Source organism: Trachymyrmex septentrionalis, unplaced genomic scaffold (assembly GCF_001594115.1).
Source record: "Trachymyrmex septentrionalis isolate Tsep2-gDNA-1 unplaced genomic scaffold, Tsep1.0 scaffold402, whole genome shotgun sequence".
In the NCBI taxonomy this organism is placed as follows: Eukaryota; Metazoa; Arthropoda; class Insecta; order Hymenoptera; family Formicidae; genus Trachymyrmex; species Trachymyrmex septentrionalis.
The window spans coordinates 135,248-150,221 of NW_017305572.1; the positions used below are offsets into that span (position 1 = coordinate 135,248).

The 14,974-nt window shown below is 33.0% G+C and overlaps 2 protein-coding genes across 2 annotated transcripts; both read right to left on the reverse strand.

Moving 5' to 3' along the window:
- Window positions 1–1,703: 1,703 nt before the first annotated feature.
- LOC108751169 (NADH dehydrogenase [ubiquinone] 1 beta subcomplex subunit 10) lies at window positions 1,704–4,638 on the reverse strand. Its single transcript, XM_018491236.1, has 4 exons — window positions 4,440–4,638; window positions 4,100–4,235; window positions 3,048–3,184; window positions 1,704–2,059 (listed from the first exon to the last, which is right to left on the reverse strand). Exons 1-4 carry the CDS (start codon window positions 4,519–4,521, stop codon window positions 1,935–1,937), a joined length of 480 nt encoding a protein of 159 aa, XP_018346738.1. The 5' UTR covers window positions 4,522–4,638; the 3' UTR covers window positions 1,704–1,934.
- Window positions 4,639–5,309: 671 nt separating this feature from the next.
- On the reverse strand, window positions 5,310–10,876 carry LOC108751168 (60S ribosomal protein L3). Its single transcript, XM_018491235.1, has 8 exons — window positions 10,790–10,876; window positions 10,217–10,409; window positions 8,321–8,489; window positions 7,633–7,768; window positions 6,693–6,879; window positions 6,157–6,359; window positions 5,753–5,908; window positions 5,310–5,567 (listed from the first exon to the last, which is right to left on the reverse strand). Exons 1-8 carry the CDS (start codon window positions 10,790–10,792, stop codon window positions 5,370–5,372), a joined length of 1,245 nt encoding a protein of 414 aa, XP_018346737.1. The 5' UTR covers window positions 10,793–10,876; the 3' UTR covers window positions 5,310–5,369.
- Between the last annotated feature and the right edge of the window lie 4,098 nt (window positions 10,877–14,974).

Consider the following 14,974-nt stretch of genomic DNA (forward strand, 5'->3'; position numbering starts at 1 on the left):
ATTAACTATTTTCTTTTGTAAATAAATTATCGTTGAGAAACGCTTCTTTCGATTTGCCTACGTTCACATTGCCAAGGACAATGTGAGTTGCATTCATATAACATACTATATGTCCAAAAAAGATAATTACGTATAATTGTTGCCAATTACAAGATAAACGAAATTTTCTTGTCTATACCATGCACCTTCAATTATTCATCTTGTTAATTATCTTACGAATTTCTCTTCATTCACCATATCGATACATTTTTTTACTGCTCAATGTATAATTTTACGAATGTATCATGTGAATAAGTGCGATTATGCGATACAGCGATGACAGATGTGTAAAATTGGATAATTATAATACGATATTGCCACGTGAGTTTCCACGCGATACGCGAAGGAAAGAAAAAATAATTTTATCGATGAAAAAAAACTTCGATGTTTTGAGATTAGTGCTTATTGTATGGCAGAATCGGAAGGATGTAATAGCGCGACGAGAGGTGAAATTTTAACAAAGGTCATTGAGACAAATTCGTCCAGAAATTACTAAATGGCGACAAATATTATGTAATTTTATTTAAAAGGAGACGAGACAATTGCACCGAATATATCTCTGTAGCGGCTATTGCGCTTTTTTTTTTCATTTGAAGAGCAATGATGGGAATATACCCTTGTGACTCTGCCTGATACAGAACTTTTTTTTATAATGTTCTACCGATATATTTAAATGCGTAATACCAGATGTATAATAAAAATGCAAGTCTTTTTTAATTGTACAGAAAAAAATGAATGTGTGATGGATCTCACTTTTAATCATGTATACTCCATGCTCATTGTAAATATGACATGGATGTGTAATAATTTGCAGCATAGAGAGATCAATTAGATTGTACTGTAGGATTATAGTTACAATGAATTCCAAGTTTTTATGCGATACTAGTTTGCCAATTTATCTCGTAATACGTTATTTAAAAAAAAAAACAAAGTATGAGTGAGTGAGTGAGTGAGTGAGTGAGAGAGGGAGAGAGATATACGTAATGTTCATCTCCATTAAATCGCTGAAAAATTCGCGGGTACGCGTTGAGTATGACAGTCGAGCGTCAGGTATTAGATAGTTACGAAGATCGTGTAGTATTCGTGTAGTGACTTTTTTAAATATTTTGTTAATTTATTCCTATTAAAAGAAATGGTTTCGTTACGTGTTGTATATTTATGCATAATAATGAATTCTATGTATTTTATATTTGCTTAAAAAAAGAAATTTCTGTGCGTATGTGTCCCGTAGAAGGAAACTTTTAATTCATTCAAATAGTTGGAAGTATTTTAAGTTTATGTATTAAATATGTGCCATCATGTATGGTACATCATGCGAGATTGTTTTATGTTCTAAATGCCTAAACGCTAAATAAGTTTTATGCGTATTCAAATTGTTTTTGGCATTCTAAATAACGGATGAGTAATCTGGTTAAAATATGATGTCAAAACGGAGGAAAACTGTATAAATGAGAATTCATATATATTATATAGGATGATTTTATCGTAATAAAAAAACAAAAGAAATTGTAATGTATAAATTATCGATGAAATCGTGTCTAAATGAATATTTCATAAATTAATTTGATATACATGTACAATAGGTATAATCTTTTTATATATTGTACAATGAAGAAATAAAAGGAAAGATATATTGATTCATGCAATATTCAAAGATTTGCTGTCGATGCGTGCACGCTATGTGGTTTTATATATATCGTTATAAGATACAGAAGATTGTTATAGAGATTACAAATGAGAGATTAAAATTCTGATAAATTATTTTTATTACACCGTCGTCTTTAAATCACAACACATCTGTACATATTTAAGCAAACATGCAATTCAGATCCATAATGTACGAATGCGTTTGCCATTAAATTTATATAGTCAGCTACGATACCGGTTCAAGTATGCTACGCATTGTTCGGTTGTTGTTTCATGCCAGTACCTACTGGCCCGTGACGGCGCTCCCAGATCATACGATGTTTCTGCTTCATGTATGCATTTTTTGCGTCTAAACCTACTCCCATTTCACCATCTGCACATTTGAGAAAATTAGCTAAATAAAAATGTCAATCCTTTGGAATTTTATACATATATATATATATTAAGCTGGATTTGACATAATACTCTGCGATAGTCTTTCACTTCTTTCTGAGTGTTTGATTTGATATAAAAAATAATTATAAACTACATATTTTTTTAAATCTCTAAAACTCTACCAAGATAATAAAAATTCTTTTTTCACATTAGACCCACTGATTAAATTAAAAAATGAAAAATTTGACTATCTAATAAGTTTAAAATTTAAAAGCAATTGTAAAAATAAAAAAATACAATTTTTTAAATTTAAGAGCAGATTACAGAGAAAAAGAAAAAATTAACATAAATTCTTAAAATTTAAAAGTAATTCAATAAGATAAAAAACAACTCGGACTAATAAGAGTAACGTTTCGGCTTTATTTCGAACCGTGTGCTGAGTTTACAATTTCATTACTACTTCTATGTGGCCAAATGGGCGAGCGACGGTTCGATCTCATTCTCTATTGCATTGATATGGCAAAGAACGAGCTGATAAAATTCCACATTTGTTCAAATTTCAAGAAACGAAAATCCGCAGATTTCATATTTTAATGAACAAAGCGTGAAACGCTTCTTACGAAGGTCAATGTTCAAATGCAATTACGTCTGTATCATTATTCAAGTTTTATTAATTATTAAATATTTGTAAATTCGGAATTTGATGACTATCTTTGCACTAATTACCGCGCTAAAACTCAGCCCGAGATGTTTTTTTATCTTATTTGACATTCTCGAGAGTTATTCTATATTTTTATTTTTAAAAGTAGTTATAGAAAAGAAATGTACTTGATATAAATGTTTATAAAAAATGTGAGAAGGTACAATTGTTTTGTTTATGAGAAACAATTTGAACCACAATTGCCAAAGATTCAAATTTGTTTGTATCATATTTAATTTTATCTGTAATTTTCATACCATAATTTTCATCACGAATGCATACTCACATTTTATGAACCAAGCAACAGCAGCGTCATCGTAAGTTTTCCTTATAGGATCACACAAATGTGCGTCCTCGCCATGATAGGCGGCACACTGTTCATACCGACTTCTTAAAATAAACAGAATTTGATCTTCTACTTGCCTAAAAAAGAAACAAAGAAAAACAACATCAAGAAGAAAGGAGCAACGATGCATCAGAGACCTTATCCTGCGTGGCAAATATTCTTTTCAGAATTATACGAATTCGAACATTTGAAAAAGACTAAGAAAAGTTACATCTTGTTTGGCAGGGGAGGGAGAATTTTGTGAATTGTAAAATAATATAAAATCTCTCAGTTTATGTCTGAAAAAATATTTTAAAACTTTTTAAAGTTTTGAAGATTTTATCAAAAATTATAAAATCAAAAATCTTAAATATTTCAGATTTCACATAGAAAGAATTTTAGAAAAAATGTTCTTTCTTAATTTTAGAAAAGACTTTCTTGACACTTGACAAATGTTCTAATATTCATAAAATCTAATATTCATAAAAAATTCTGAAAAAAATTTTTACCAATTCACTTCCTACTACTAAAGCCTATTCTACAATGTGCTTTTTGTTGTCTGTTTTCTACTTTTTGCTATTTTTACATCTTGCTTTTACATTTTTGCTTCTTATTCGATTTTTGGTTTATGTCGCCCGAGATAAAAGTTAACGAACGAATCTTTGGAAGAAGCAAGAAAGGAAATACGTAGCAACAAATGCAATTGTCGAAAATGATTGCAAAAGGGGAAAAAGAAAGAAATAGGAAACAAAAAGAACACATTGTAGAACAGGCTATGGTTTCTTGCTTTTGCTTTTTTCCTCTTTGTGATCATTTTATCAACAATTATATTTCTTGATATGCGTTTTCTGTTTCTTCTGAAGTTCATTAACGTTTATCTCGAGCAACAGAAAACGAAAAACGAGATGAGAAGCAAAAAGGCAAGATACAATAAATAGCAAAAAGCGAGAAACAGGAAACAAAAAGCACATTATAGAACAGGCTTTAATATGCCTCATAAAACTTTTATTTACTTATCGCGTTTAAATTGACAATCTGCCTCGGTATAACAGACTATGTCATCCGTGTAACACTCATCGATCGTCGGCACACGACGGTATTGTTGATGATACCATGGATATTTCTTTTGATTCGGTACTACTAATTTCTCTGCAATAAAAGACATTCGTTTAGGGATACATTTCAAAATACGTTCTCTCCGAGGAAAATTTTTTATTCGAAATATATAATACACACGTAATACACATGTGCTATAATATATGGAGTAAAATCTTCCTTGGAGTGGACGGAATTTTGGAATTTCGTAGCCTAAAAGGTTACGAGAGGAACAACATAACCACGATTAGATAATACCTCGTACATAGGTGACTGGCGCGTCCAGCACATAAAATACAGAGTTCACAAATCTGTAAAGAAGGTTTTCCTGTTCTGCCATAATTTTTAACTAGGCTGAATAGAAAAATCAACAGCAACAATTAATATTTTTCTCGTAAGGTTATTTTTACGCACTAGCGATACGAAACGCGTCACGTGACGTCACGACCATATGCGATAGCGATACAGGCGACACTGCGCGATTTATGGTCGTTACTTCATGTTTGGTACTAATTACAATGGAAGAAATCATAATTACAGTAATAACGATAACAGAGAAAAATGTAAGGGAGAGAAATCAGTATACATATAAATAAGATATAAATCAAAAACTTAAAAGCAATTACGGAGAAAAAGAAAATAATGTAATTAGAGAAAAATGATTTCGCATTATACATATTTTTATATAAATATAAATTTTCTTTTTTCAAAACACAAAATAACTCAAAAAATCCAAATGAAAAGACTGCAAAACACAAACACTAAAAAAATAAAGTTTGTGTGATTCATTACTTAGAATTTCAGTACTTCGTAATCTGCAATTCTTAGGTCTGTTTGCATTGCTCGAAATCTCCAAAAAAAATATTCAGGCGTTGAAGAGAAAAAAAGCAAAAACAAATACGAAGTGCAAGCAACGCGTATAGATCTTTTATTTCTTAATGGACAGTTTGATATCGCGTTATATTATTGTTGCACATGTTTTTTTTTACCATGTAATACGTAATATGTACAATAATGTAATATTAGTATTGCTATTTAAGAATTATAGAATCGGGATACAAATCTGTCTTTTCAAAGGATATAAATATACAGGAAAAAATGCAAAGGAACAAATATATATAAAACCAGTTTGTAAGATTCTCCAAAAATCTATATTTTTTTTTTCTCGTAAAGTCCTCAGTAGAACATTTACTGCGCCGGCGGGACGGCCGGTATACTGACTGTACGCGCCTCTTCCTCACGTAGGCGATCCTTCTTGAGTTGTCCCATGAAGGAGGCTTTATCGACGGCGGTCTGGAAACGACCGTGTCCGAATTTGGAGCTAGTATCGATGAACTTAAGGTTGATCTTCTCCAACGCTGATCTCTTGGTGTGTACCAATAAAGACTGCAAGATACAATATTTTTATGTTAAAAATATGCTTGTAAATTATCTATTAATGTAATATCAAATATATTTCATCAGTCCTATCATTTAATTATCATCGTGATTATCAATAATATTAAAAGCTCTATAGAAATTCATCATGTAAAGCAGACTAATGTATCATTGTTCATTGATATCATCTTTACCTTCCTCAGTGTAATCACGCGCTTCTTCGGACCCATGCAGCATCCCTTGATCATAATGAAGTCATTGTTAACTTCACCGTAATGCGGAAAGCCACCCATAGGTGTAATGCTCTTGTCAGTGAGATCGTACTCCGTCGAAGCATTGTTCTTCACGATCTACAAATACAAATAGACATCATAATAAATATAAATTCTAATAATTTTCAATAAATAGTTCAGTAAACTATAACCTTGTAACTTGTCTTGGAGGCCTAAAGCACTAATATAAATTATGCATTAGGTACTATGAACAAGTAACGTTTATATTCGCCTCTTTAAATTAAGGATCAATCCTTTTCTCATATTCCAAAGATCCATATAGGGAAAGAGGCGGTAGTAATTCATGAACTCAAAGCGATGATTACCTTGCCATCCTTAGTATGGATGCCTTGTCCGATCCTATAGATCTTCTTGTTCATCTCAGTGCGATGGTGATATCCTTTCTGACCTGCGCGCGCGACAGTGAAGGACACGCGGCTGGGATGCCACGCACCGATACAGGCAACTTTCCTCAAACCCTTGTGAGTCTTACGCGGCAATTTCTTTGTGTGCCATCTGGATGTAACGCCTGCAAAAAGCGAGAAAAATGTTAATATTTTTTTAAAATCACGCACACTCGTCGAATAAAAATGCTATATTCGATTCATAATTAGTTATCTTCTTTGGTTAAGGACTTCAGTAGGAAGGCAGCATGGTATTATCCTCAAGATAATCAGATAAGTGCACGTCATGCTTTTTTCATCATACAGTCCTAAATACTTTCTTAAAAGCATGCTTCTCAGGATGTGTACGTATGTGTGTGTGTTAGATCCAAGGCGGGATAGGTGTGCCAAAAAGCGGCAATTCCGAAGCAGGGGAGGGAACAAACACACACAACACATACATATATAGAGGAACGTACCTTTGTAGCCCTTTCCCTTGGTAACTCCAATCACGTCGATCATTTCGTCAGCAGCGAACACGCTACTAATAGGCACAGGTTTTTCCAAATGTTCGCGCGCCCATTGCACCTTATCCTCAATGGTGCCACCGTTCAATTGGATTTCCATGATATGGGCTTTCTTTTGACGTTGCCTCAGCAGTTTCATCTAGGAGACAATGAAAAGAATAAATTACACAGTGCAATCAATTTTGATCATTTATTTATTTTTCAACAAGACATCTGTTTTTTTATTCCTTCATTGCACTAGAATTCTCTTTCTTGCTTTTCGCCAAATATCAAACATATATCTCACTTTAAGTTCCAAAAGTGCATATTAATTCAACCACAGAAAATAACTTATAAGTAATAAATCTTTTTATACTTAAAAGAAAAGCTTTTAAAAAATTCCATCACTTTTCATCAATTTCAGAAATTCCACTTTCAATCTCTTGCATAATAATGCAAATTTGTTATAAGAAATTTATATATTTTTTAAAAATACAAATAAATGTGATGGCATGTGAATCTCTCTTTTATTATAATTTAAGCAAAATATTTGAAATAATAAAATTTAATATTATTTTTAATATCAAAAATACTGATTAATAAGGTTTTTGTTTTTTGATACAATTTGAATGATGATTTATGTTTTTATGTATCTTTTTTTATATATTTTACTTTATAAGAAAAAAGTTGTAAATTATTTTAATTTTTAATTTTTTCGAAAAAAAAAAAAAAAAAAAAAAAATTTTTTTCTCAAAATCTATGGCCCATGGAACTTTCTTAATCTTATATTCTTTTTCAGTAGCTAAAAAATATACAAGAATCACCATTGAGTTGGTAAGAAACAAAAACTTTATAACAATGTTATTATCACAAATGTATCTAATATTTTAACATCGTCACATAGTCCAGTTACCTGAGTATGAGCGATGATGCGAACGACACTGCAATACTTCTTGATCTTCTTGAGATCAGCCTCGATGGACTTGCGACCGAGGTCATCTTGCCATTTCTTCGACGCTTTCGTAAATGCCTTCTTCTTGCTCTTATACCTGTCGGAAAATCAATTGCATTGTCCATCTATGCATGTGTCTTGCGTACACCACCTAGATATCTCTGCAACGTGTCAGTCTCATCGTAATGAGTGGAGACTGAACACATTTCTTAGACTAGCCATATTAAAAACCAAACTTTAACGGCCACATCCAAATAATTACTCTCATCGTGTGAGCGGAGAGCTGATGCGATAATTTTAGTACCGTGTATGTAAAATAATGATATAGTTGTATAACGAGAATTAAGAGAAGTATAAAGAGAACTGTACCAGGCATGGTTTGTCTCAATGGTCACTGCCTAATAGGCTCCAAAAAGTCTATGGAATATACCTTGTTTCCATGCATTCTGCACAAGCAGAGCACAGTGTTTTTTTCCAACATGGCAGTCTTGAGAACTTACTGCATTGAAAGCAGCTCTCGCACTGCAACCTAGATGAATCAATGCGTTTCCGCACTGATCAACATCTAAGTTAACACGTCGCAATTCGTACAATTTTAAAACCAAAACAATCATTTTAAATATTTTAAAGTTTAAATATTTCTACTAACCAGTTCTTGTAGAAACGCCTGCGGCAATCTTCTGACAAATGTTCTGCCCAGACAGTAGCAAGCGCTCGAAGTCCATGTGGCGTTTCAATATATCCAACAAGACCAACAACAATCATTGGTGGAGTTTCAAGGATAGTAACAGCTTCCACAATCTCCTTCTTATTCACCTCTGTAAAAAAAATTGAAATTTATTTTCTGTAATAAATTCTTTAATATTTTGAAATGTTTATTAACAGGGTTGAGAATTTCATAAAAGTAATACGTTATCGTTACAATTACAATATTCACTGTCAATACTAAAAATTTATAGTTAACGTTATATACAGATTTTCAATATTGGCAGTGATTCAGAATATTAATATTGCCTAAGAAATGAAATACAAAACATTTTATGATATTTAAATTTCTATTATAAAATGTTTCTAGCCAATTAAAAATAATGCAGTCTATTAAATAATTATAAAGATAATAAAGGTTGTAAATTGTAATGATAAAAGTAATGGCTGAATCATTAACATTATCGTTCTAGATAGAAAAAGTAATGAAAATAGTAATGTTATGAATAAAGCCAACATTTCATGTGTTGTATGACAAGGCTTGTAAAGTCTATTTGATTAGCTGCAGGACAGAGGTTCTCAAATCTCTCTGTCCTGCAGCCAATGAACACAATGAAAAGCACAGGCAATAAGAACAGGAAATAACAAATTTTAACCTACCAGAAACCATATATACTAGAATAGATGCTTTCTGATAGATTGAAATATCTTATTCCCTATTCCTACTGTCTGTGCTTTTCATTGTTTCCAGCTTCAATATATTTAAAAAAATTTATTGTACAACACATAAAATATTAGGCTAAGGGCCTCAGCAAGATGATCGTAAATAAATCATGAAACACAAATCGTAGTCATAGGTCAACGCACAATGTTTTGGTCAATCTATAGCTACAACTTTAAACTTACATTCCATGATTCAGTTATGATTATCTTTGTGCTCAAGTCTTAATGCTAATTTAATGTTTATTATCTCATTTTTAATTTAATATCATTTCAAGACCTAAAAAAAGAACTTAAATCACACAGTGATTTTTACGTTTATAGAACTAGACATATATAAATTTACTAAAATAGCACAAATTAAATTCTAAACCTAGAATAACACATTTTCATTCTTTAGCTATATTATATACATACTACTCTAATATCACTGTTTATAAAATGTAAAATTAATAAAAAAAACATACTTATCGAAGAGATAAGACTATACTAGGTATGGTTTGTCTCAATGGTTACCGCCCAACGGGCTCCAAAGAGTTTATGGAATATACCTTGCTTCTATGCATTCTGCATAAGCAGCGCACAGTGTTGTTTTTCGATATGGCAGTATTGAGAACATACTGCATTAAAGGCAGCTCTCGCACTGCAACTCAAGTGGATCAACACATTTCTGCATTGATCAACACTCGGGTTAACACATCGCAAGTTCATATACATTCTGAACAAATATATAGAACACACATACATTTATGCTGATTCTACAATAAGTCAGTAGTTGTCAACAATCAACTTCACTGATAAGACCTAAAATTACTAACTACCAATTGTAAAATCAGTGTTAGAGAAAAATATTCTTAAAATGGCGCCAAAAGGTTTGTGAGCCATCGCTGTGTTAATGCCAACGTTTCGTGAATATAAAGGTTTATGAAACAGCATTAGTAATGAATCATGACACGGCGATAATCCGCGAATCCTTTGGCACTTCCAAAAAAAAAAATATATATATATGTAATATATACATAATTGTGAAAATATCAAGTTATAATTATATATATATTCTATAAAAAATTTAGCAATTATACAAAATATTTTTACAATTTTTGTCCTATAATATACTCACTTGACCCAGGACGATCAGCTTCCCTTACCACGTGAGTCATACCAGCTTTGTAACTGATAAAAGCAGTCAAGTGTACGGGTTTGCTAGGATCATCTTTTGGAAAAGCCTTTACCTTTCCGCGATGTCTCTGAGATCTTTTCTTCGGGTAGAACCCCATCGACCCGTGTCGAGGGGCGCTGAACTTCCTGTGCGACTACAATAAAAGACGCAGGAATGAGACACGTGGAACAAACGTACAATTAAGATTGTTCGACAAAAAGAAAATCAGACCGCCCTAGAATATTATCGTCAAGATTATTCAGACGAAAACCATAAACTTTTAATCTAAATCATCATGTTAATGATATAAATTATTACGAGGCATCGGCGTCGCAGAAGAAACCATGTGCTTGTAAAATTATCTACCTGTTCCCATCGCAAAATATAAACAATATCGTCAATGTTTGCTATAATATTTATCTAGAAACTCGACACAAATATTAAAAAGCACGATTACGTAAATTTCTGATGCCGATGCCAAAGAAAAAGCGTTAATTTTGTTGGATACACGAACATACCGCAAACACCACTTACCATGACGCCGTTGATGAAGAAAATGGAAGCTATAAGACCGAACCGTCTGCTTTTATATCGGACTATCTTTAAGGCGCATTTACATGCAAACGTCAGAGTATGCTCTTATGGGATGCGGAACTGGGGATGTGCAGAACTGCGGAACGTTCGTGATTGGTCGTGGCTTCATTCCGCTGATTCCGTCGTTTTTTATTGCGCAAATTTATTCGGTGTATCATGTTTCCGTAGCTACGGTATAGTGAAAATTTTATGCATAAAGTGGGATTTTGCTATACCGTCTCAAAGGGATGATATAGAGTTAGTGTGACATCTAAAATTTGAAAATTGAAGTAAAGCGGAAACAGGATTTTAGCGCAATGATAGTAGTGTACATAAACCATGATGTGCACCACTCTAGTATAGTGTAGCTGAATGTAGCGCAACTGGAAGACTGGTGCTAAACTACACCCAAAAAGTGCATCCAAAAACATGACCGCTCCTTGGTACGCTCAGTGAGCTTTTGTATCTGTTTGATCTATATTTTTAGATCTAATGGAATATGCCAATCAGATGCAAGAGCTCAAGTAAGCGCTTAGTGAGCGGTCGTGCTTCTGGATGCACCTAATGTATAAAAAAAAAAACGCTATTATTATAGCGTTTCTTGCTAACAGAGCTGGATATCAATCATGAAACTTTATCCCTAAGATGAAAAGTGAAAAATTTCTCCATTAATTTCAATAGTTAAAATTTTTACTTTTCACTTTCCATCTTAGGAATAAAGTTTCATAATTGATACCCTGGTGATTGATTGTGTATCTCAAATGAAGGTAAAAATTACAAAAGCAAATTTACTAGAGTATTCATAATTTAATTGGTCAATACCTAGTAATCTTTGCTTACTTTTGTAATTTTCACCTGCTTTCAAAATCCAATCGATTTCCTGGGGGTCGATTCAGAGGATCAATTCTGTATCTTGACACGAGGTGAAAATTATAAAAGTGAGCAAATTTATTAGATGCTCATCAATGAAATTATCAGTATTCTAGTAAATGCTCACTTTTGTAATATTCATCTCGTTTCAAGATACAGAATCGATCTCTTAAATCTTAAAACAAAATAAAAGCTACAAAAAAAAGTGAGCGAATTTACTAGAATATTGATAATTTCATTGATCAATATCTAATAAATTTGCTCACTTTTGTCATTTGTATTTTAATTAAAAATACAGAATCGACTCCTTAGGCATCGATTGTGTTTCTTGAAATAAAGTGAAAATTACTTTTAAAAAATTAATTTATTGGGTGTTTGAATTAATTTGTAGCGTTTTTTTTTTTTAAATTGAAGCTTTATTGTGCAAAAATGGTTACAAATAGATTATTCAAAGTATTGCTCATCGCTAGCCACTATCTTTTCCCATCTTTCTGGCAGCATACGGATACCGCGTCGGAAGAACCCTTCATCTTTTGAGGCTATCCACGAATGGACCCATTTTTTACAATCTTCATAAGAAGTGAAGCGTTTTCTCAGACAGGCCATGTGTCATCGATCGGAACAAGTAGTAGTCGGAAGGAGCAATGTCTGAAGAATACGGAATAATGGGGTAGGACTTCCCATTTGAGCATTTCCAAATAGGTTTTCACCGGTTTTGTAACATGTGGTCGAGCATTGTCATACTGCAAAATCACTTTGTCGTGTCTATCGTCATATTCCGGCCGTTTTTCCTTTAATGTGCGGTTCAAATCAGTTGAGTTCGGTAACGCTCTCCCGTGATCGTTTCATTCGGTTTAAGCAGCTCATAGTAGATCACACCACGCTGATCCCACCAAATGCAGAGCATAAGCTTGGATCCATGGATATTTGACTTCGCCGTTGATGTTGATGGTTGGCCGGGCTTAACCCATGACTTTCTCCGTTTGGGATTGTCGTAGTGGATCCACTTTTCATCTCCAGTCATAATTCGATCCAAAAATCCCTTGCTTTTCTGTCGTTCAAGCAGCTGTTCACAGGTGAAAAAACGCCTTTCCACGTCTCTTGGTTTCAATTCGTATGGGACCTAATTTCCCTGCTTTTGGATCATTCCCATGACTCTCAGGCGTTTGCTGACTGTCGAAAAGTTAACTTCCAATGATTCAGCTAAATCTTGAAGTGTTTGACATGGATCTTCATCGATCAATGACTCCAATTCTTCATCTTCGAATTTTTTCGGCTGCCCAGGTCTTTCCTTGTCTTCCAGCTTAAAATTACCACTTTTAAACCGAGAAAACCACTTTCGACACGTTTGCTCAACTAGAGCATGCTCTCCATAAACTTCCGCTAAAATTCGATGGCTTTCGGCAGCGCTTTTCTTCATGTTAAAGTAATGAAGTAGAACTTCCCGCAAAAACACTTTATCCGGCACAAAGTTAGACATAACTACTTTTACTTCGATGAAGTAAAAAGTTTTGTTATTTACGCTTCAACCAAATGACATATACTAAAAACGACGCTCAATAACAGCAGGTTTACGTGGAATAATATAGTCACGCCATCTAATGAGTAAGTGGCGTTTCTACGCCACTTATTAGAAAACGCTACGAATTAATTCAAACACCCAATAATTGGTCAATACCTAGTAACAATGCTCACTTTTGTAATTTTCACCTTATTTCAAAATACATAATCAAGCCCCTGATGGGCACTCAGTGCACTTTAAAGCCGTTATACACAAATCGACATAAAGATATACGTTTAATAAAAATATAGAAACGAATTAAATCACGAAACCTTTAATACATTTTATTGTGGTATTTGATAAAATATACAATTTATTTTCTGAATCTGAATATAATTCTGAAGGTAATTAATTAAGTCTTCAGATAAATACAGAAGTCAATGGCCAGTATTCATAGTCAGTTATTATTTAAAACTGTCTTAAGTTTCATCTTAAGATATCACAAATCAAAGGACTGTGTTAACGTCTTAAGACATTAGGCTGCATTTTCATGCTTGACACTCGAATGGAATGATTGTGATTGACATCAATGTTATAACTTTGGCGTAAATCGAGTCATGTAGATGTAGTCATAATGAATTATTACATTCTTGTTGTTCGCTGATGTTAAACAAGGATGAGATGATCACTGTGTTGTACTCAGTCGTTCGTTGGACACTCATAGAATTGATAAGACTACTGTTAGACTACTGTTAGATTAGAAGATCTCTCGGCGCTAAAACATAATAATATAGCCGGCTGATTGCATTCAATTGAACATCCAAAAATACATTTTGTAATCCGATACAAAAAATTTTATAAATTATGTTACAAGTTGGAATAGTTATTTTCCGAATATTTAAAAATTACAAAAATATTATCACCAAATAAAAATGCAACCACAATGGAAGGAATAAAGACTTAGGAATAAGGAATAAAGATTTTAACCCGTCAGAAATCGAATACATCAAAATATATAATTTCTAATAGGTTGAAATCATTACTCCTTATTTCTAATTCTTTATTCCTTCTATTGTAGCTGCACCCTAAGAATTATCAATCCTCAAGATTCTGGCATTATTATGCTGATTCTACAATGAGTCGATAGTCAGAAGTCTTACACCTGTATTCATAATCAGGCCTTATATTTAAGGCTTCCTTAAATTTATCTTCAGATACTCAACGAATTATTTCATTACCTGAGCATTTAAAGATAAATTTAAGGAAGCCTTAAGTACAAGATCTGACTATGAATACGGGCAATAGTCTTAATTGAAGTTGGCCAATCAACCTTAATCAAGGTGGCTATTGGTCAACTACTTCGATAAGACTTAGGATCTACCAATTACTGACTCATTGTAGAATCAGCATTACAACTATGTTATCAGATATACTATCTCATATAGTAGAAGTTATCAGATATACGTCGATAAAAAATGAAGCTAGAATATTCTAGCTTCTAGAATATTCTATTTTTCATCAATTCATGTTCTTATTGCGTTACTTTGATAAAACTTCACGTAAAGAAGATACGGTGTACGCGATCAAAAGATAATAAACGAGAAAGTCGGACATCGTTATCAATTAAATTACAACAAACTTCTTCACCATACACCAGAAAACGCTAACCAAACACAAGATCGTAATATGGCGCCAAGTTTTTATCAGTTTCCACAGTCTAGTCCACTTCTTGTGCTGGGAGCAGACGAAGGACCGTAACGGTCGGCCGTTTACAA

Bases quoted from the DNA above. Each gene is read 5' to 3' on its own strand.
- LOC108751169 (XM_018491236.1), bottom strand. From the start codon at position 4,521: ATGGCAGAACAGGAAAACCTTCTTTACAGATTTGTGAACTCTGTATTT. The intron at 3,185-4,099 runs GTAAATAAAAGT...TTTCTTTTTTAG, and splicing joins TGTCAATTTAAACGCGATAA to GCAAGTAGAAGATCAAATTC. The intron at 2,060-3,047 runs GTGAGTATGCAT...TCAAATGTGCAG, and splicing joins TGTTGCTTGGTTCATAAAAT to ATGGTGAAATGGGAGTAGGT.
- LOC108751168 (XM_018491235.1), bottom strand. The intron at 7,769-8,320 runs GTTAGTAGAAAT...ATTTTCCGACAG, and splicing joins AGGCGTTTCTACAAGAACTG to GTATAAGAGCAAGAAGAAGG. The intron at 5,568-5,752 runs GTAAAGATGATA...TGTATCTTGCAG, and splicing joins GCGTGATTACACTGAGGAAG to TCTTTATTGGTACACACCAA.